This window comes from Macaca nemestrina, chromosome 15 (assembly GCF_043159975.1).
Source record: "Macaca nemestrina isolate mMacNem1 chromosome 15, mMacNem.hap1, whole genome shotgun sequence".
NCBI lineage: Eukaryota > Metazoa > Chordata > Mammalia > Primates > Cercopithecidae > Macaca > Macaca nemestrina.
In genome coordinates, this window is record NC_092139.1 from 31766803 (window position 1) to 31789668 (window position 22866).

Consider the following 22866-nt stretch of genomic DNA (forward strand, 5'->3'; position numbering starts at 1 on the left):
ATAGTACTCTTTCTAGTAGTCAGCGTACAACTAAGACTACTGGTGTGGGATTGAAGGTCAGGGTGGTGAAGCTAAGAAGAAACAAAGTGAACCACTTCAGAGATGCTAGGGTCACTGAAAATGAGGTATGAATAATACTGGGTGGTTGCAAGAGAATGGAAAATTCCAGGCAGCAATTTCACATGACTGGTGAAATCAAACTGTTGAAATACCTGCGGAGGGTATGGGCTGATAAGATGGTGAAAAATGGTGTGCACCAAGCTGGCTAAGACCAACTGGACCAAACATGGCGCTGGATTTGACCTAGGTTTCACCTAGGCCCTCATTATATGCTCATTAACATACCAAATCACATACTCTCCAGCACGATGACAGTTCCAGGAACATCCATGTTTGGTATAAAAATGAATGGCACCACAGTTCCAAGAAACGTCCACCTTTTTTCAGGAATCTTTATGAATATTCCACCCCTTGATTAAAGAAACCCACACAGGCAGCAGCCTCAAACCCCCTCACATGACTGTCTTAAGGGCACCTGCACTCCCTTTTTTTTGAGTGCATACTTTTCACTTTGTAATAAATCTCCATACTTCCACTATTTTCTGACTCATCCTTGAATTCCTTCTTGCAATGGTGTCAAGAGCCTGGATGCTGGCTGGAGTCAAGGTCCCACTGGCATCTGGGGACCTTCCCCAGCCCACCGGTATCATCAGGGTTCTATGCCATTGTGATAAGGCTGATGAAGTGGCCACTTTGATGAACCTGGAAGGGCTCTTGTGACCACCTTGACTAACTGTGTATAAGCAGAAATGACACGTGACTTCCAAAACTGGATCACAAAAGTACCATGCGGCTTTCATTTTGCTCCCTTGGGATACTCGCTCTTGGAACCCAGTACCCAGAGGGGCCATGTGCAGGTGTCCCGGCTGACAGCCAACATCAACCAGCAACCAGCAGGCAGGTGAGTGAAGAAACCTCCAAATGATTCCAGCCCCCAGCTGTGAAATCACCCCCAGTTGTCTGAGTCTTCCCAGCTGAGGCCCTCAGACATCTTGGAGCAGAGATAAGCTGTTCTGACCCACAGAATCTGTGAGGAAGCTAAAATTGTGTTTTGTGCTATTAAGTTTTGAGATGGTTTGTTACTCAGGATTAATAGCAGAAACATCTACTAAGTGAAGTCTTTAGGAGGCGTTTCAAGTTTGTTATTTGTCATCTACAACTGAATTAAGACATTAGCGGAGATACATGGCATATTCTGGCATGAAATCTGCTTCCGCACAAGGCTTCCGGGAGCCCAGAGCACTCGCAGGCAGACAGCTGGAATCCTGACATTTTAAGGAGCATCTCTGGTCATCAGTGAAACCTCAATATCATCCCAAACTGGTGGAGATGCTCAGTGAGGCTTTTCTTGTGTTTAAATTTAAAACAACCGTTCACTTGGTTTTGTCATGGTCAACGCAGGGTGCAGTGATGGTTTGATCCACTGTCATGAGCAGTAGAATGGAGCAGTGTGGTCTGAGCCCTGGATCATCAGGCCGGGTGTTAAGGCCCCTCTCCTGAGTCAGCAGCACTAATCACATCCTGCTTCACCCCTCTTCCCCAAAATTCCCAGCCTTCCTGACCATCCACCGTCATCTGGGCACTCAGCCCCATGCTGCTCTGCCCAAATTCTCATCTGGCCCAATCCAGTCTCTTCCTCCTTTCCTAGTCTCCCAAATCCTTCCATTTTTTCACGTTACAAGAACACACGAGCATGTCATTTGACTTTTGAGAAATCAGACCCAATGGAAAATGAAATGGGTTATTTTATCTATCTATCTATCTATCTATCTATCTATCTATCTATCTATCTATCTATTTTGAGACGGTGTCTCACACTCTCCTCCAGTCTAGAGTGCAGTGGCACGATCTTGTCTCACGGCAACCTCTGCCTCCCGGGTTCAAGCAATTCTCCTGCCTCAGCCTCTCAAGTAGCTGGGATTACAGGGGCATGCCACCACACCTGGCTAATTTTTGTATTTTTAGTAGAGACGGGGTTTCGCCATGTTGGGCAGGCTGGTCTTGAACTGACCTCAGGCGATCCACCCAGCTTGGTCTCCCAAAGTGCTGGGATTACAGGCACGAGCCACCGTGCCTGGCTGAAAAGAGTTATTTGTAACGCCAAACCTTTTTTTTAGGGTGGGAGGGCCCCATGGAGGGCTTCACTTTCCCTTCTTCAGCAGAAGACTAGGGAGAGGTGGGCTGGGGAACGGGGATGGGGGAAGACCCTGTAGGACATTGTGGGCAGGGGTGAGGGTCTGGATTTTGCTCTGGGCCCACGAAAAGCTCATGGAAGGAAAACCTGGGGAGGAAGGTGATCGAATCTGCAGTTTTAAAAATCCAGCCCTGTTACAGCTGAGTGGCAAATGGATGGTAGAGAGGTAGGAGATCACCAGGACTTGTTTTCCAAGCACTGGTCATAACCTTGGTCATGACCCTGCTAATCAGAGCAGGATTTGGTCAAAACAGGGTGCAGTGGGGAATTCAGGGAAAACCAGCACATGGCCACGAAAACGACTCTAGTTGCCGCCCTCACTGCTCATTAGCATAAGGACACTCCCACAAGGCCATGACAGTTCACAAATGTCATGGCAATGGGCCATGGCAGCAACTCAGAAGTTACCTTAAATGGTTCCAGAAACTTCCAGCTCTTTTCCCAGAAAGTTCCAAATAACCCACCTCTTAACTAGCATATAATTAAAAGTGGGTAGATATACAGCTGCCAACAGCCCATCCGCTGCTCCTCTGGGCACACTGCCTGTGGGGAAGCCCTGCTCATCAAGGAGCAGTACCTCTGCTGCTGCTGTGCACTGCTGCTTCAATAAAAGCTGCTGTCTAACACCACCAGCTTGCCCTTGAATTCTTTCCTGGGAGAAGCCAAGACCCCTCCTGGGATAAGCCCCAATTCTGGGGTTCACCTGCCCTGTATCAGTCAGGGCAGAAGTGGAAGGTAGAGGAGCAGTGGGGAGGCTGGAGCAGCGGCCCAGGGGAGAGATGATGGGAGTGAAACCAGGGTGGTGTAGAGATGAAAACAAATGGATGAATTCATGAGGATTTATAGCAGGTGGTTCTAACACAGCGGAAGGAGAGAGAGGTCAGCCATGACAGGAATGGAGCAGCCTCCTTCCCAAGCACCACCCTGTAAGTCAGGACTTCCTCCCCTTTAGCCCTTCCCTGGGCCGGCTGGACAGGAAGTCCCACCTTACTTCTCTCTGAGCCCCTTCCTCCTCCAAGGGGTTAGTTAGGGTTTGGGCATTACTAAGGAGACCAGGAGGGACCTAGACCCAGGAAGCTGCGGAGGGAAGGGTGGTGGGCTGTGAAGGCCCTCAGAGGGGTCTCTGATGATGTGTTTCCTCCTGTTTCCTCCTCAGAGATGCCTTCCCTGACCACCCAGTGGTGCCACCTCCCGCCCCTTCCCTCCCCGATATGAGTCCCTGTTTATTCCCTTTATAGCTCTTATGACAATCTCAAATGGCCTCTGTTTATTGATTTACTTATTATTGTTTACTTATGCTGTAATTACTTAATGGATTACTCCATTAAGTAATTAAGTAATTACTTAATTACTTAATGTAATTACTCATGGATTAGAACCTAACCTTCACGAGGACAGAAGCCCTGTGTCCCTTGTCAAGTGTAGAAATCCCAGTCCCTAAACAATTGCCAGACAGTCAGTGAATTCAAGAATGGATGGATGATGAAGCCAGAAATCTAATATTGAACCCTACAGCCCAGTAGCTTGGATTCCTGATATTTAAGTAAAAGAAAACAAACGAGACATGAAAAAACAGTCTTTTTAAAAATCACTAGGAGGAAAAAAAATCCTTAATTATGTAAAAGGGACTTCAGTATTTCTGCATGCCCTCAAGGCTGGGATCAAATAACTCTCCTAAACTGCCCTGAATGTGCCCTATGGCTCTACAGGGAGATGTGGCACTGTCCCTAGGAGGGGTCCCCTGGGCATTGTCTTCACCAAGAGACATGCGAAGGACTTCTCCTTGTCCTCAGTTTACCTCTGACTAGAGCAAAGGGTTCCACATGCTCACACTTTATTATATTGAGCACCTACTGCGTGTCAGCCTCAGTGTTAAGCACTTCAGAAACACCTGACCTTATTTAATATCCTCACACTCATTCTGGAGTATAATAATTATTACTATTATCCATTTTACAGATGGGAAAATTGAGGTTCAGGAAGGCTAAGGACCTCATCAAGTCACACAACCAAGTGACAGAGTTGGGATTTGAACCTCATCCTCCCTACTCCAAAATTCCTGCACTTTAATGACCTCCTGATGTCAGAGTTGGGAGTAGTGAGGTATGAAGCTGTCCTGGTGGCAGGGGACCCCTCTGTAGAATGCTTGTGGTTGTTTTAATGTGAAGAGACAGGCTGGTTCCCCTGCTGTCCCCAGAGGGATCATCCTCCCCCCAGTTGTAGCTACAACTGCCAAGTGCCCAGGCGCAGCCAAAGAGGGAAAAATCCCCAAACCACCCAGACCCTGAGGGAGGGTCCTTCATGGAAACTCGTCACAAGTGCAGGGAAAGTGGAGTCTTTTATTGAAAGTGGGAATACTCAACCTGCTGTCGGGATGGGGTCTGAGAGGCCTCCAGCCCTAAGGTGACTCTCCTCCTCCTGGCAGGCTGACCATGGAAGGGAATGTTTGCCAACAGGTAGTTGCTGGACGATTTCTCAGGGTTGGGGCAAGGGAGGAAGAGGGTTGGGGGGCCAGGGAGGGACCTGTCATGGAGGCTGAGAGGACTCTGGGCAGGGGTCTGTTTCCAGGCCGAGCCTCTCTGAGACTGGTTCCGGCTTCTTCCAGCTGCAGCAGCATCTCTGCCTCTGTCATTCACGCGCTCAGCACCAGAAGGTCCTTGGATGGCAGAACAGAGTAGCTGGTGATGGGTGGGGTGGCTGTGGCTAGAGCCTTGCTACTCACCTGCCTATGGATCTGGCTGGTCATGTTTCCAGGAAGCAGTAACTCTGAACAGCGGAGATAAAGGGGTCATGCAGGCCCGAGGAGCACCCGGCTGTGTCATTATCCGGCCCTGTACAGAGGACCTTGGGAAAGACACTTCCCGTCCCCTTATTCCCCAAAATAAGCGAAATAGGCCTGAGTTCCTCTTCACAGTCTTCCAAGATCCAGTTTTCATAATTAAAAAAAAAATTCTTTGGCCAGGTGTGGTGACTCAGGCCTGTAATCCGAACACTTTGGGAGACTGAGGCAGGCGGATCACCTGAGGTCAGGAGTTCGAGACCAGCCTAGCCAATGTGGTGAAACCCCATCTCTACTAAAAATACAAAAATTAGCCTGGCACGGTGGCGCACACCTGTAATCCCAGCTAGGAGGCTGAGACACGAGAATCGCCTGAACCCGGGAGGTGGAGGTTACAGCAAGCCGAGATCGCACCACTGCACTCTAGGCTGGGCAACAAGAGCAAAACTCCGTCTCAAAAAACAAAACAAAACAAAACAAAAAAACTTCAGTAATATAGGTAATAAAAGAGATGATAACCCATAGACCAAAAGAACTATTCATGAGTCTCTAGCGACAGAAATAAATAATTAAATGAATACATAAATACATGGAGGAGAAGGGACAGCTCTTCCTTGGTAGAATTCCAACTGACACATGTCAAAGGAACTAGAGAAGCAGAATATCGCCATTAGGCACACACCAGTCATGACAGTTGCAGGCAAAACCATGAACACTGAATGGCAAAAATTAGTGGGAGAAAGTCTAACAAGAAACAGGATATTTGCATGGTCTCCAGGTACCTCCTCACAAGAGCTTGATTAGTTACGAAGGGAAAAATAGTAATTTTACAGTGAAGAAACACTTTAAGCAAGCACCCACAGTGAACACCTCCAGGAATGAGTCACATGGACATCGGTACCCGCTGAAAGGATGCACTGGGGACTGCGTCACTTCTGTGGTGTCCTTGCCAAAAAATACAAAACTTCAATCCAATCGTGAAAAAAGTGTCCATCAATTCCAGGGCACATTGCACAAAACAGGCCAGACTCATCGGAAATGTCAAGGTCATGAAACACAAGGAAAAGGTGAGGAACTGTCCCGCCTTAGAGGACTCTAAAGAGACGTGACAACTGAATGTAAGAGGGGGTCCTCGGCTAGACCCTGAACCAGACCAAAGGCAATAGAAAGGAAACTGGTGAATACACCTGCAGATTCTTCACGGTTTTGTACCAATGTTAATTTCTGGGTTTTGATCATGGTATTCTGGTTATGTAAGATGTTAACATTAGGGGAAGCTGGGAGAAGGGTATTCTGGAACTCTCCGTACTATGTTTGCAACTTTTCTGTGTGCCTAAAATTATTTCAAAATAAAAAGTCAAAATAAATGGCTAAGACCTATATAATAATAATAATAATAATAATAATAATAATAATAATGGCAGCTGCCACTTACAGGGGAGCCTACAGGGCCAAGCCTGGGACTGAGGTTTTCTTTAAACCTTTCAAACCCATTACCCATTACGCATTTATCCCAGGCATTTGTGCTAGCTTACTATTCTGGAATAAATTTCACAGATTCTATAACCTGTGTATACATGTATTTCAAAAACCAGTATAATTCCTTTACCAGAATATAAAGGATAAAAAAGGTAAGTCATTTATAATAAAACAATATGTATTTTGATATGAAAATTTGCACGCATTCAGGAAAGAAAAATTCATCCCCATCAACTTCAAAAAGGCCCTGGGGGCCAGGGAGGGTGCAGTACAGCCCCACTGAGAGCCATTGGTTTGAGCTGCTTCACACTGTTTCCGTGGAAACGCTAATTCTCACCAGCTGGGTGACCTTGAGCACGCGGCCTACCCTCTCTGATACTCAAGTCATTCATCTATTAAGTGAGGGCAAACATCAACCAGGGCTGTGATAAGGCCAAATCCATGAAAAACTATGCATGGGGCACTGAATATCTCAGTAAATAGTAGAGATGATGATGATGATGATGAAGGTAAACCTGTGCCAATCCTGTTGGTGTTTCCTAACCCCTTTGTTGAAGTGAATAATAACATTTTATAATAAAATGCTGTATCTCGTTTAATTTATCACCACAAACTGTATGAGGTGGCCATTATTGCTTCCCATTTTCGGATGAGAAAACTGAGACTCAAAGCAATGCTGAGGTCCTGTAGGATCTCAAGAGATGGGGTCAGGGCAGGGGACTGTCCCAGAGCCAGCATCTGACCCCTGCCCGCACTGCCCATCAAAGGTCATTGTCCACCTCCCTTGACTGTCCCCGCAATGTGGGAAGGGGGCTGTTCCCTGAGTCTGAGCCTGTCATGAATGTGAGGGACAAATGTGAGGGGCAATTTCCTTTGGCAAGGAAATTGTCAATTTGGTGCAAAGGGCTCATTCATTCCATTTCTGGGAGTTTGTTCCAAGGAACTAAATCTAGAATCAAGAAACAGTTTGTGCATTGAGATGTTCACTGCAGCATCCTTTATTATAGTGATGGTATTTATAATGGTGGACACTTCCAGAAATGCTTATTATGTGCCAGGCCTGTGCAAGGCACGTTACACACAGAATCCCATTTTCTCCTAAAAGCAGCCCTATGGGTAGGTACTAGGATTAGCCCCTTTTTATAGAGGAAATAAATGGGGGCTTGGAGAGGTTACCCAGCTGGAAACTGGCAGAGTTAGGATTTGAACCCGGGTCACTGGGCTCCAAGCCCTCGTTCTTTAACCCCAATGCTACTGATTCCCTGAGCAAAGCCATGTTTAAAAATAAAACTTCAGAAAGACTAGAATGAAAAGTAGCAAAATGTTCTCAGGAGTAATTGCTGGAATATATATATATATATATATATATATATATATATATGCATACATGTTTGTTTAATCTTTTTCGTATTTTCCAAATTTCAGATATTGACCACAGGTGGTTTTTATTGTGGAAACAAGAGCCCCTGCATGTGAACTTCAAAGCACCTGCCATGATTATAATTAGCCAATTACTTCAGGAATATTACCCAAAGGCCATTTCCCCACTGGGCTGAGAGAGCTTTGCAAGGGCCAGGGTTGTCCTTGTTCACTACTGGATCCCCAGGCCCCTGCACAGTGCCTGGCAGAGAGTAGGTGCTCAATAAAGGTGCTCCAAGGAACTATGTCACATTCAATTTTGGGTAAACCCCTTACTGCTGTGAGCCTCAGTTCTCCCATCTGTAAGACGGCAACAATGACGCCTGTAGTGAGGGCTAAATGAGACTGTGAATGTGAGAGTGTCTTTAAGGATCCTTAACAGCTCCGTTCCTTGTTCCCTCAGCCCCATACTTGGAAGGAAGAGGACCCTGTTTCCTCCCCTTCCCTCCTCTTCTTTTCCTCTTCCCAGTTCCTGGCCTGAATGCAGTGGTCAAAGGTGACGAGCAAAGGGCAGGGAGGGAAAGCAGAATGGAGCTCCATCTCCTCTTACCTCCAACACGTCAATGTCTGCATGGCTAAAGTCGATGTTGAGGATTTTGGGGAGAGGGATGCCGGAACCCAGCACAGCTGTAAAATAAAAAACAGTCAGACATCGTCAGTGGTCCGAGAGGTGGTGGTCTCACCAGAAGCTGGCAGTATTTGTAAGAAGATTGGCAATTTCTTTTTTCTTTTTTAGAGAGAGAGTCTCGCTCTGTTGCCCAGGCTGGAGTGCAATGGCATAATCTTGGCTCATTTCCACCTCCACCTCCCAAGTTCAAGAGATTCTCCTGCCTCAGCCTCCCAAGTAGCTGGGATTATAGGCACACACCAACAAGTCTAATTTTTGCTTTTTTTTTTTTTTTTCAGTAGAGACAAATTTTCACTCTGTTGGCCAGGTTGATCTTGAACTCCTGACCTCAGGTGATCTGCCCCCACCTTAGCCTCCCAAAGTGCTGAGATTACAGGCATGAGCCATGGCGCCTACGCCTGGCAATTCTTTCTTTCTTTCTTTTATTTGTTTATTTGAGACTGAGTCTTGCTCTGTCGCCCAGGCTGAAGTGCAGTGGCGTGATCTCAGCTCACTGAAACATCCACCTCCCGGGTTCAAGTGATTCTCCTACCTCAGCCTCCCAAGTAGCTGGGACTACAGGCATGCGCCACCACACCTGGCTAATTTTTGTGCTTTTAGTAGAGATGGGGTTTCACCATATTGGTCAGGCTGGTCTTGAACTCCTGACCTCGTGATCCACCTGCCTCGGCCTCCCAAAGTATTGGGATTACAGGCGTGAGGTACCACTCCTGGCTCTGGCAATTTCTTTTATGCCTCTAGGCCTTTGTCCTTGCAGTTCCTCCTGCCTGGCACACGTTCTCTCACCCTAGCATCTGTGGTGAGTTCTGAGCCCTCTCCGAGACTGTTCAGATGTTACCTCCTCTGCAAGGCTTTCTGGACCCCAAATGACTCTAGGCTCCTGCAGCACCCCCATCCCAACTCTGAACTGCTCTGTGAGAGAAACTATAAAATATTAATTCTCTGTTTCTGTATCTGTCACTCCCACCACATTGTGAGTTCCTTGAAGGCAAGAACTGTATCCCCTTGGGAGGCTGAGGTGGGTGGATCACTTGAGGTCAGGAGTTTGAGACCAGCCTGGTCAACATGGCAAAAACCCGTCTCTACTAAAAATACAAAAATTAGCTGGGCGTGGTGGTGCACAGTTGTAATCCCAGCTACTCAGGAGGCTGAGGTAGGAGAATCTCTTGAACTCGGGAGGCAGAGATTGCAGTGAGCCGAGATCACGCCACTGTACTGTAGCCTGGGCCACAGAGTGAGACTCCATCTCAAAATAAATAAATAAATAAATAAATAAATAAATAAATAAATAAATAAAATATAAAATAAAAAAGAACTGTGTCCCCAGCATCACCCAGCTGTCTGCCTGGTCTGCCTGGTCTGCCTGGTCATAGAGGAGACAGCAAATGTTTGCCGAGTGAAGTAATGGAAAGGTGCACGTGGAGCCCCAACCATTGACTCTGCCATGGGATGTGCTGTTTGTTTTCAGATTGTCAGAGCCTAGGTAAACCTGCTAATTACTGTTCTGGAAAGAGAGCAGGAAGAGAGAAAAAGAAGTGGGATAGGAAAGAGTGGCTGGGGAAGTAAATTAAGTGAAATTTAATAGACTTCCCTATTCCAGCAGGACTTTTCAAAAAGCTAAAGACATCGCGCATCTACCCTGCAGGAGTATCTTCAGCACTTCCCAAATTTGCTCGGTCATGGAACCCTTTTTGCAGGGTATTTTGTGGGACTGCTTTACGGAGCTCACTCTGGGGACTATGGACCTAGTCTAAGATCTTATTTTGAAAATAGTGAATTGCATTTCAGTATGATTAAAAGATTCGCCCCCAAGTTCATACCACTCTTAGTGATTAAGCCATGTAAGAGGCTCCATCTCTTCCCTTCCAGGTTGGCCCAGCCCAGCTCCTGACCCCGTCGTCTCTCACGGAGGAACCACCACTTTCCCCACCAGTGAGACTCAGCGTCCTCTGGCCACAGGGCCCAGAACAAGGGTTAGTTTGACATCAAGATGGCTCCAAAAGAACCCCCTTTGGTGTAGCTGATGACATCAGCTGGGACGTGCCAGCCCTCCTTGTCTTCTCATCCAGGAAGCAGGAGTGGGAGAGAGTCTGGGGCCCAGTGGCCTGAGGGATCGGGCAGTTTCCCAGTCCCAGAATGTGAGTAGCCGATGACCGCCATAGTTCAACAAGCAGCCTTCCCAGTAACATTCCTGAGACACCACAGAGAGCAAAGCAAGCTCAGTCTACTCTGTTTATAAAGTCGGGCAAGAAAACCTCCTAACTTGATATGGCCACCCAGGGGGGCAGATTCTGGAATGGAAGGAGGTTGGGGACGTCGGTAAGAGCGACTTTAGCTTTATCTGCACCAATGGAACTTTTCAAAATGAGAATGTATTCCTGTAGTTCCTTTATAATTAAAATTAAATACAGTTTTTAATGTGAGTCAGAAAATATCTCAATCACATGGGGAAAAAATGGAGAAAAAAGGGTTTAGAAGGAAATATACTCAGATGTTGAGATTCATTGCCTCTGTGAGGTGAGTTTTTTAATCGTTTTATACTTTCTAAAATTTGCACACATACAATGTCCATACATAATCGGAATTTTCATAGATAATCAGAAAAATAAAACAATCAGCCAAACAGGAAAGAAGCAAATAAGGAAGGTGCTGGAACTTTGGGGGCCTCATTTGGATTTGGAGGCTTTCATCAATACACTTCAAAGGAAGTGCTCAGAAATACTATTGAGGTAGGATAGATGCACATCCAGCATGCCTAACAAGCCAGTATCCCCCAGTACCCAAGCCACAAGCTCCCAGAGGTGCAGGCACCCGCTCTCACCGTTCATTGTGGGCATGAATGCCAGGTCAAAAATCTTCTCCACCAGCACCTCCATGAGGCCAATCTGCAGAGGAAGAAGGAGGACTGAGCCTGGGCAAGGGGTTTGCTTAGCTCCAGAGGGCCCCCTGGGTCTGCTCCCCTGGCTCAAGGTGGAGACACAGAGCTGCTCTGGGAAAGTCTAGGTTCTGGCAGTCAGAACCCCTGGGACCCCAGAATTTCTCACGGGTAGCCTTAAGGTGCCCCCCGTCCACTTGCACATTATGCAGATGGGCAGACTGAGGCCCAGCGTGGGCGCTGATCCAAGGCCCCTATGAAGCAGGGATTGAGGGAGGCCTAGTTCCTCCCCTGGGAGGCACAGAGCACAGGGTTTAGGGTGGCCTGGCCCCGATGGTACCATCATGGCATCACGGAAGGCCCAATGGCCCTGGAGCCAACACCCCGGGTTCCCATCCCAGCTCAGCCTCCATGGGCCTCTGGGCAGGCTCCTTCACCCTCTAACCCTCAGCTTCCTCAGCTGCAAAATGGGTCAGTGAGCTGAGTTTGTAAGGATGCGGTGAGGATGGTGAGTAGATCACGTAAAACTCCTGGCCTCGAGCCTTTTCATATGTTATCTCCCTTAACTTCTCTGAGCCTTGGTTTCCACCTCTGAAAACAGGAGTGAGTAACCCTTGCCTCAGAGGGTGGTTATAAAAATCAGACTTAAGCCCCTGTATGTAAAATGTCGGACGTTCCAGTCTGCACAGGGTGAGGGCATGGACTCACTTTCCAGCAGTGCCTCTTCTTAGCTCTGTTGCCTTGGGCAAGTCACTTGAACTTACCTTCCTTATTTGGAAGAATGGATGTAATAATAATACCAAAATCATAATAAGGTGGTAAGGATTAAATGAGAAAGCCTCATTAAAAGAGAAAAAAAGCATAACTCAGTGCCTAGGGCACATCTCGATAGCTTCATACTCATTAATTTCACACTGTCAGCCCCTTTCTTCGCTTGGAGTCCAGAGATTTCAGTTCTAGTCCCAACTCTGCCCCAACCAGCTGGGAAGCCTTGGGCGGTTTCTCCCTATAAAATGAAGCTGCCAAGACCAGCTTCACAGGCTGCAGCTTTTTGGGTTAGAAATCTATAAAATAAGCAACACAATGAATGGGTTTGACTTTTTCTGCACACGTGGAAATCTCATCCAAGCTTGTCCCAGAAAGCTAGCAGATGCTTAGTTGTCAATTTACAAAAAGTAGAGGTGAGGGGTGGGGGAGAAGGAGTGTTTCTGAAGCCTTAGGTGGGGGTGGGGCACCCAAGAGTGAACAAAGAGATAAAACAGGACCCAACCTAGAATGTGAGCCTCTCCGATTCCTGGACCCTTGGAAAAGCAGAATTCCACAACCCAGGGCCAAGAAGGGAAGAAGGGAGGTTAGGAATGAACTCAACTTTTACTCATTTTATAGATGGGAAAACGGAGGCTCAGAGTGGGTTGATATCGCTCAAGCTCACACAGGAGTCAGGGGCTCCTACCTCCAGGAGGAAAGGGCTCCTGTAGGACAAGGCTGCCACTGTGCCTCCCCACCCTGAAGTGGAGCGATTGGGGCCCACTGGCCCCCCATGGGGCAGCCAGTTAACATGGGACAGCACCCGAGGCAGAGTAGAAGGAGCTGCAAGTCTGTCCTCTACCCCTCACTTGCCTTCTGGGCCTCAGTTTCTCCATCTGTCCATTTGCATAATGAGGGCTGAGAGTGTTGACGGGAGCCTTTGGAATGGACAAACTCCCTGTGCCCAGCCGGCCTCACGGGAACACCATTCCCGGAAGGCCTGTCCTGGGCTCCTTCCCAGAAGATCTCGCCCTGGGACCTGAGCATGGTACTTACATCAAAGTTGCCCACATTTGAGGTTCTGAGGTTGAGGCTGGTCCTGTAGAAGAAGAAAACAGCCTGTGAGAAGCAGGGATTGCCTGAAAATCATAAGTCTCTTGCATTGCAACAAATTGTGAGAAGCCCCTCCCCTATCCTCACGATCACTCTCCATCTGCAGCGATTTAATAAGAACAATGCTGGCTCTTACACGCTGAGCGCTAACTGCACATCAGACACCATGCCCAGGGCTTCATGCACCACACAGAGAAGGCTCAAATCATAGCTTTACCACCTACTAGCTTTGTGACCTTAGTCAAAGTACTTTACCTTTCTATGCCTCAGTTTCTTCATCTGCAAAGTGGGTGGCTGCTAGGACTAAAGGGGGTATTTCTATAAAGCGCTGCTCCAGAGGCCCTGCCATATGCGCATGAGTGATCGCCACCGCCTCGTGTAATCCTTCCAGCCATCCAGTGGAGCAGGAGCCTGAGGCTCCAGGGTAGCTTACTGCGGCCACAGAGCCAGGGAGGGATAGCCCAGGTCTCACACCCTGAACCTGCACTCTCGCTATTGTGCTGTTCTGAGATGGGAGGCTGAGGCCGTGGTTTGAGGTCTCGCTCTGCTCTGTAAGGGCCTCCGTCTTGCTGCACGTGAATCTTGCTGCAACTGACAGTCCTACGCGAGAGACGCCAGACCAGGCTTGCCCGTGGGGCGGAAATCCTTCGGGGCTTTTCAGAAGCATCAGCTCACTGTCCAGCAGGAGGGAAATAAAGGCACCTTCTACGGAAAGAAGACTCTCCACTTCAGACATGGTTTCTTCTTCCTAACTTCGTCACCCAGCCTTCTCACCCCCTCAGGCACTGCACCCCACAGTATCTGTGCCCTTTTCCTCTCTGCAAAGCTTGCCTGTGCTGCTGTCTCTGCAGGAAACCCCCAACTCTTGCACAGCTGGCCCCTACTCCTTATCCAGGCCACAGGCTGATTCTTGCCTCCTTGGGAACTCCTGGATGTCTCTGATGTGCACTATCTTAATCATGAGTAACTGCCATTTGTGGGCTTAAGAAATATTGGTCATAAAAGAAAAGCTTACGATGATCTAGTCACGTGCTAAAAATTTTTCATATGACCTCATTTCATCTTGAAATGGAAATAATGATAGTACTTATTTCCATAGGCTGGTATCAAGAATTAAAGGAAGGCCGGGTGCAGTGGCTCACGCCCGTAATCCCAAATCTTTGGAAGGCTGAGGCGGGCAGATCACTTGAGCCCAGGAGTTCAAGACCAGGCTGGTTAACATGGTGAAACGCTGTCTCTACTAGAAATACAAAAATTAGTGGGGTGTGGTGGCGCATGCCTGTAAGCCCAGCTACTTGGGAGGCTGAGGTAGGAGGATCGCTTGAGCTGGGGAGGTCAAGGCTGCAGTGAGCTATGACTGCGCACTAGCCTGGGCAACAGAGTGAGCCCCTGGCTCAAAAGAAAAGAAAAAGAAAGAATTAAATGAAGACACACCTAGGACTTAGCCAAATACGTGGCACACAGAAAGCATCCAATGAATAATAACTATTCTTTTTATGACTCTTATGAGGTAGTGACTATTATCCCCATTTGCAGATGAGAAAGCTGAGGCTCACAGGTGAAGTTGGTTGGCCAATATTACACAGCCCGTTAGTGGTCACATCAGGATTTGAACCCATATTGCTTGGCTCCAAAGCGCATGATGGTACCCAGCCAATACAGCAGGTCACACGAAACTGGGTTGGCTCACAGCCCCTCTATGTACTTGCTGGGTGGCCCTGGGTCAGTAAATCCACTGTTTCCAGCCCTAGTTTTTTCCCTACAAAGGGAGAATAATAGCCCTCACTTCCACTGGGACCATCGGAGGGGAGAAACAAGATAATACATACACTTCCAGTACGTAGAGCAGAGCCTGGTACGTCCTCATCACCAGCACCCTCCTCCTCCCCGTCCTCCTCCTCCTCATCATCGTTGTTACTTAGAGACAAGGTCTCGTTCTGTTGTCCAGGCTGGAGTGCAGTGGCACAATCATAGCTCACCACAACCTCGAGCTCCTGAGCTCCTGCCTCAGCCTCCTGAGTAGCTGGGATTACAGGCACATGATACCAGGCCCGGCTAATTTTTTCTAGGACAACAGGTGTGAACCTATGCCCAGCTAATTTTTCTATTTTTGTAGAGATGTTGTCTTGCTGTGTTTCTCAGTCTAGTCTCAAACTCCTGGCCTCAATCAATCCTCCAGCCTTGGCCTCCCACAGCACTGAGACTACAGGCATGAGCTACTGTGCCCACCCCCTAGCATCATTATTATTACTGACATTGTTGATTTTGGCAGTAGTTTCTTTCTAAGTTCATAGCTTCACCCACCTTGCCTGGCTTGTGACAATGGTCTCGGCAGGCATGAGCCATTGTCACCTTTGCAGCTCCTTGGATTTACCCAGCCCTGATGGCCACACAGGAGACCTCTACCCACTCCCTGGGGGCTCCTCCGTGAGCAGCACCAGCACCACCAGGACCCCAAGGCAGCATAGCCCCTTACTTGTCCAGCTTGGCATCAATCATGAGTTTATCTCCTTCTACGGAAAATGAGGCCAAGAGTTCTGTGTCCTGGAGGGAAAGGAAAGGAGAAAGACGTCACTGCCATCATGTCTTGGCCAGTGCTTGCGGAGGGCTCACTGTGTGCCCTGTGCTAGGTAGGGCTTCGTTAATCCTGAGCGTGATGGCAGGTTGTTCCCCGAGGCCTGGGTCAGACCTCCTTTTACAAGCATGAGACTCCTGGCTAACACTCACCATGTAATGGATTTGCACCCCCTCTGGAGGGAAGGAGTTTGCAATAATAAGTTGCCAACATTAACTATCGTTTGCAAGTGAGTCACAGTAAGGGCTGAGTGAACACTTCTCAGTAAGGCAAATGTCACAGGATCCCCATGATTTATAGCGGGTGTTTACCAGGTGTCTCTGCAATGCCTCAGAGTGGGTGGGGAGTGGCTCATAGCCTACGAAACTCGCTTTAGATAATGAGATTGGGTATCACCACTGCCAATCATAACTGTCTCATCCCCCAGGAGAGGATATAAAAGGCTCAGGCTCATCTCTCTCTCTCTCTCCAAGTAGAGGACTTTTTGTAGGAAAATCCCTTTTTCCTTCCCTGTCTCCCACCCAAAATAAATTGAATTTAAAAGTTGGCTTTGTGAGAAAACAGTAAGCTCCCAACAGATTCAGGTGATGTTATTAGATAACAAAGACCACGATGATTGGCCTGATGAAGAACTGGGGGCTCTGGGTGCACGGGCAGGGGTGTAAGCTGGCATGGGAGATGGTGTTTTGAACTGAGGACTGAAGGGTATGTAGGACTTGGCCAGATGGAAAGAGGGTGGGAGAGTAATCCAGGCAGTGGGGAGGGCATGGGCAAAGGCCCAGAGGCAGGAAAGAGGTTGGCATTAGAGTGGTAGACAAGAGGCCAGAGAGCAAGGAGGTAAAAGGGTTCGTGAGGCTGCAGTGAAATGGGGCCAAACCAGGCAGAGCTATGGGCTGGGGAGGAGTCAGGGCCGCATCCCTGGGACAGCAGGAGTCACTGCAGGGTGCCGGGCTGGCTCACACAAACCTCTGGGCTGCTGATGGAAAATCTCCACACAGTAGAGGCTGATGGATGGAGGATAGATTGGGACAGTCATTCCCACTCATGGGCTAGAATCGACCCTTTAAACCTCCCGTCTTATAAGGCCCGGACAAGAACCCCCACACTCTGTGGCTTGGCATGCTCCCGCCTGGAGCACCTGGCTCCCAGCTAGAGGTGGCTCATTTGGTCTCGAGCTCTGGAGTAGGAGGGACTAGCAGGAAGACAGCAGGTGGGACCAAAGTCCCAAGTGTCTGAGTCCGAAGCCTGAAGCCTTAACCATGGAGGGGGAAATGGCATTTAACACAGCTTAACACATTCCTCTGAGCAGTGTTTACTGAGCATCTACTATGTGCTAGGCCTTAAGCTAGACAGAGTGAGACTCCGCCTCAAAGAAAAAAAAACAAAAAAAGGAAGTAAGGGAGTGACCATGCAGATACCTGATACTTGGGGGAAGAGCATCCCAGGCAGAGGAAACAGCATGTGCAAAAGTCCTGAGGTCAGACAGTGCCTGACATGTTGGAGGAACACGGAGGAGCTCAGGGGTCATGAGGGGATGGTAATGAGGACTTTGTGGGCCATTGCCAGGAGATGGGCTTTTATTTCAGAACTGAAGGAATGCAGAAGAGAAACATGGTTCACTTTTTTTTTTTTTTTGAGATGGAGTCTTGCTCTGTCGTCCAGGCTGGAGCACAGTGGCGCAATCTCAGCTCACCGCAGCCTCCGCCTCCTGGGTTCAAGTGATTCTCATGCTTCAGCCTCCCGAGTAGCTGGGACTACAGGTGTGCACCACCACATCTGGCTAATTTTTGTATTTTTAGTAGAGACAGAGTTTCACCATGTTGACCAGGCTGGTCTCAAACTCCTGGCCTCAAGTGATCCACCCATCTCAGCCTCTCAAAGAGCTGGGTTTACAGGTGTGAGCCACCATGCCCAGCCATGGTTCACATTTTAAGAGGATTCCTTTCTATGAAATAATTGTGAAAATTGTTGTATTTGTATCTGTCCCCTGCTAGGTACCAGGGACAAGAGAGCAGGCACCACATGTCTCGTTTCCCCTTTCCCCAGCGTCAAGTAGAAAGCATAACACATAGTAGGTGCTCAATAAATATTGCCGAATGAATGACCAAGACTGGCTTGGCCACACACTGGGGTATATATAACCTGTGAGAATAATATCAGCTAACACTTTGGCAGCCTTTCAGGTATGTCAGGCACTGCTCTGAGCATCTTACTCAGATGGCCCTACTGCCATCCCCCTGTGACAGAGGAGAAAATCAGTCTTAATTTCATTCAATCATCACGACAACCCCATGTGGTATTTTTTCTCCATGTTACAAATGAGAAAACTGGGGCTCAGAGGGAAATGCCAAGGAAATTGTGCAAGGCTGGCAAGAGAGTTAAGATTCCAGTCCAGAGACAGAGAGTGACTTGCCCAAAGTCATGTAGCTGGAAGTGGTAAAGGCTAGATTTGGGTTAGCGCCTCTGGCCCCAAAGTTGGGCCCATAGTCATAGAGGTGGAAATAGAGGGGATTTGAAGGAGCCTTTGGGCTCCAGGAGACCACGTGGTCCTGTCTTGAGGCCCAGCTTGGGGCCACCAGTACCTCCAGACACTCACCACGTCAATGAGGCAGATGGTAGTCTCCACGTCGTTGGGCAGGGAGACCATGACCTCGGCAGTGGCCAACACCTTCACCAGCGCCTTGTCCTTCTGCAGCGTCACAGATGGTGGGTTCGGCACCTGGATCCTGATGATAAGTGGGCAGGACTCGGGGTACTGCTGGAACACCTGTGGGCAGGCACCAGGCCAGGTGGGTGGGCCCTTAGCATAGGAGGTACCCAGGGGGTTATCAGCCAACCTCTAAACACAGAGCACCAGGATCACATGCTGCTTGGGTTCAACGAACCACAGGCAAAGCCACTGACCCACTGTGAGAACTGGGCAAGGAGCTGCCCTCTCTGAGCCTTGCACATGGGGTCACTATGAGAAATAACTGTGATCATGCCGGCAAAATTCAGGCTCAATGCCTCACACCTGGGAATGCTCCAAACTTGGTACTGAGTGAAATGGGGTCTCCCGGGGATGCCGGCCGGGTGCTGGATGGACATTCTTAATTTCATTCAATCATTACAACCACCCATGGGGTAATTTTTTTTCTCCACATTACAGATGAGAAAATGGGGCCTCAGAGGGGAATGCCAAGGAGATTGTCCAAGGCCAGGAGGAAAGTGAAGATTCCAGGGCACGTCTGTGGGCTCGGAGCCCAGGCCCTCCCACTGCCTCTGAACACTGTTCCTGAAATGAGAAGTCCACGCCTGGGGAATCCCACAGGGAGGTCTCAGGCAAGCCACTGGCTGCCCCTGGGCCCAGATTGCTGGAGCGACTTGAGCTTGTTTGCTGCAGTTTGATTCCCTGAAAACTAATTTACTAAAGGGACAATTCACAAAATGGCAGTTTGCCACATTTGCCAAATAATTGACTTATCAAAAATACATGCTTTAAGGAATACACTTCTTAACTATGTTAACTGACCATAGAGAAATGGGCAAAACCACAATATTGCTTTCAAAAGAAATAGAAAGAAGTCCCCTCCCCTGGTGACTGTGCAGCCCGGGTCTCCAGGACACGTTGCTGTGTCCAGCCTGAATTCCCCCTGCTGCAGGCCCAGCGCCACTGAGGACTGAGTCCCTCTTCTACCCCAGCTCTGCTACCGCCTCATCATGTGACCCCTCTGAGCCTCTGTTTCCCCATCTGTAAATGCTGTGCTCCTCCTCTCTGGTCCTGTGGATAGAGGGAACAATTAGAACCAAATGAAAAAGTATATTCTGACTGGGCGCTGTGGCTCGTGCCTGTACTCCCAGCACTTTGGGAGGCTGAGGTGGGCAGATCACTTGAGGTCAGGAGTTCGAGACCAGCCTGGCCAACATGGCGAAACCCCGTCTCTACTCAAAATGCAAAATTAGCCAGGCGTGGTGGTGAGCACCTGTAATCCCAGCTACTCAGGAGGCTGAGGCAGGGGAATTGCTTGAACCCAGGAGGCGGAGTTTGCAGAGAGCCGAGATTGTGCCACTGCATTCCAGCCTGGGCAACACAGCAAGACTCTGTCTCAAAAAAAGAAAGAAAAAGTATACTCTAAAAAACAATTTCATAAGCTGTAAAGTGCAGTGCACATAGAAAGTGACCCAGTAAATAAAAGGTCCAGTCGATTGAGGGGTCCACCTACTAGCTGGAGCTGCCACTGTTACCACCTTAGAGAATGATGCGTCTGGTGTTCGATTTGCAGCCACATGAGGGCAATAGTGACCACGTGTTGAGTTTGGTCTTCCCCTCCAGCCTTTGAATTCCACCCAGGACTAAACAGGGCAGGCAGAAAAGAGGTGAAAAATGTCTAAAAATGCTATAGATTGCACCTGCATGACCCTTACTAGGTACAGAGCACTTTGCTCCCAGGTGCAAGGTAATAGGCCCAGAACAAGATATGGGACAAGAACTGGGGTGAGAAAGAACTTTGTTCTAACACTATATGGTCACTAATTAGACAAAAGCACACTTGCTCTTTTTTTAAAAGAAATAATTTGTAATTATTAACAACAGTAATAATAGTTCACGTTGATCAAATGCCTGCTCCTTGCCTTGGTGCAGACTCCAGGTCCATAGCCACCCTCTGAAGTGAACGTGGTTACCCCGTTTTTCCAGGTGAGAAAACTGAGGCTCAGAGAGAGGAATTGTGTGCCTAAGGTCATATGACTGGGATGTGCTGACTCATGTCTGCCTGTTCCAAAGGGCTGGCTCTTCCCTCTAAGCTACTGTGCACCTGAGTGTGCCTGGCCCGTGTTGACACCTTTATATGCATCATCTCATTTACCTTCCTGTGATAACCTATGGAATAGGTATCAGTAGCCTTTTTTGACAGATGAGGAAGCTAAGGCTCAGAGATGTTAAGACTCTTCCCCAAAGTCACACAGCAAGGGAAGTGGCCAGGCTAGGATTAGGCCTATGCAGGCTGGACCACCCATAGAATTCAGGGTCTTTACACCTCAACCCTCTGTGTCCCCCTCCCCACCCATGGGGATCTAGCCTGCAAGCCCTTGTCACTGTCACCGCACTCCCAAGCAGGGGTTGTGGGGAGAGCACCCCACCCCAGCACTGAGCATCTTCCCTTCCAATCCAGTTTCTCAAACAACAAGATAGAGAATGAGGCTGAAGGCAATGGGAACTGCCCACCTTACATACCTTGGGGATCAGGGCTCCCAGTGTGGCTGTGGTAAGCGGAGGAAGCTCTTCAAACTACAGGACAAGAAGAAGGGCCATGTGAGTCTCGGAGGCTATCGGTACAGACAGAAATTGCTAATACAGTGATTAAACTCCTACTTGCTTCACGACAGCCAGCAGGGCATTTTCTCTCCCTTAAAGACCCTTGGGGAGGTCCTGCCTATCCAGCCATCATCGCCATACATAGATCATGGTAGCTGGTTTGTGATTAAGTGGCCTGGGCTGACTTAAGCTAACCAAGGAGTGTCTCAAAGAACAGCAGGCAAAACCTGAATATTTCTCCTCTAAAAATGTTACTCTTGGACGAGAACGGTGGCTCATGCCTGTAATCCCAGCACTTTGGGAGGCCAAGGCGGGTGGATCACTTGAGGTCAGGAGTTCGAGACCAGCCTGGCCAACATGATGAAAACCCCACCTCTACTAAAAATACAAAAGTTAGCTGGGTGTGATGGCACACGCCTGCAATCCCAGCTACCCGGGAGGCTGAGGCAGGAGAATTGCTTGAACCCAGGAGATGGAGATTGCAGTGAGCCGACATTGCGACACTGCACTACAGCCTGGGTGACAGAGCAAGCCTCTGTCTCAAAAAAAAAAAAAAGTTATTCCTTATTAAAACAAGGAGAGCAGCATCAAGTCCATTTGCATAACTCAGTGTCCACTGAATTCATGACCTCTGCCACATCCTTGAACTACTTGTACTATTATTTACTTAGCATTCTTTAAATTAGCTTACTTCTTAAGACCTCAAATACTCAAAATGGAAAGCCAGTACACTTGACACAAAGAGAGGGCCACTGTAAAACCAAATACAATAAAAACAAAACAATGCCATTACCTTCTGCATGGATATCATTGTCTGTGGAGAGCTTTGGGCATGAGCTCTGTTGTCTCTTAGTTAAAAAGGGGACAATGACAAGTGCAAGAGAGGGCTAACTACATATGGACACCAAGTGGAGACTTTTCTCTTAATGGAAGCAAATGTTGGCATCATTTGTATGATGGTTTTGTGGAGAATGTCTTCTTAGGAGATACACAGTGAAGTTTATGGAATGAAATGTCATGATGTCTCCGAAAACTCAAATTGCTCAACAACAGATAGGATAGATGGGTAGACAGACAGGCAGGCAGACAGAGAGAAAGACAGACAGATAGATTGATAATGGGTGAGTGGATGGATGGATATATAAATGGATGGATGGATTGGTGGATGGATGGATGGATAGATGAATGGATGGAGGAATGAATAAATGGGTGGATAGATGGGCGGATGGTTGGGTGGATGGATAGATAAATGGATAGATGGATAGGTGGATAGATTAGTGGATATGGATGAATGGGTTGATGGGTAAATGGGTGGGTGGGTGAGTGGACATGTAGATGGATGGATAGATGGATGGGTTGATGGATGGATGGGTGGGTTGATGAGTAGATGGATGGATGGGTTGATGGTGGATGGGTGGGTGGATGAGTGGATAGGTGGATGGATGGATAGATGGATGAGTTGATGGATAGATGGGTGGATTGATGAGTAGATGGATGGATGAGTTGATGAGTAAATGGGTGGGTGGTTGAGTGGATAGGTGGATGGATGGATAGATGGATGGGTTGATGGATGGATGGGTGGGTTGATGAGTGGATGGATGAATGGATTGATGGTGGATGGGTGGGTGAGTGCGTGGATAGGTGGATGGATGGATAAACAGATTGATGGATAGATGGATGAATTGGTGGATGAATGGGTGAGTG

The 22866-nt window shown here is 48.3% G+C and overlaps 1 protein-coding gene across 1 annotated transcript in view; it reads right to left on the reverse strand.

Annotated features, from left to right (window-relative positions):
* Positions 1 to 4573: 4573 nt before the first annotated feature.
* Positions 4574 to 22866, reverse strand: part of LOC105496202 (BPI fold containing family B member 4) — a 31985-nt gene continuing 13692 nt past the window's right edge. The window contains exons 11-17 of the mRNA XM_011766388.2: positions 21082 to 21135; positions 18466 to 18636; positions 15771 to 15838; positions 13238 to 13280; positions 11381 to 11444; positions 8482 to 8558; positions 4574 to 4910 (exon numbers count right to left, since the gene is read on the reverse strand). Of these exons, the coding sequence (XP_011764690.2) occupies positions 4887 to 4910; positions 8482 to 8558; positions 11381 to 11444; positions 13238 to 13280; positions 15771 to 15838; positions 18466 to 18636; positions 21082 to 21135 (501 nt within the window). The 3' untranslated portion in view covers positions 4574 to 4886. The remainder of the gene's footprint in view (positions 4911 to 8481; positions 8559 to 11380; positions 11445 to 13237; positions 13281 to 15770; positions 15839 to 18465; positions 18637 to 21081; positions 21136 to 22866) is intronic.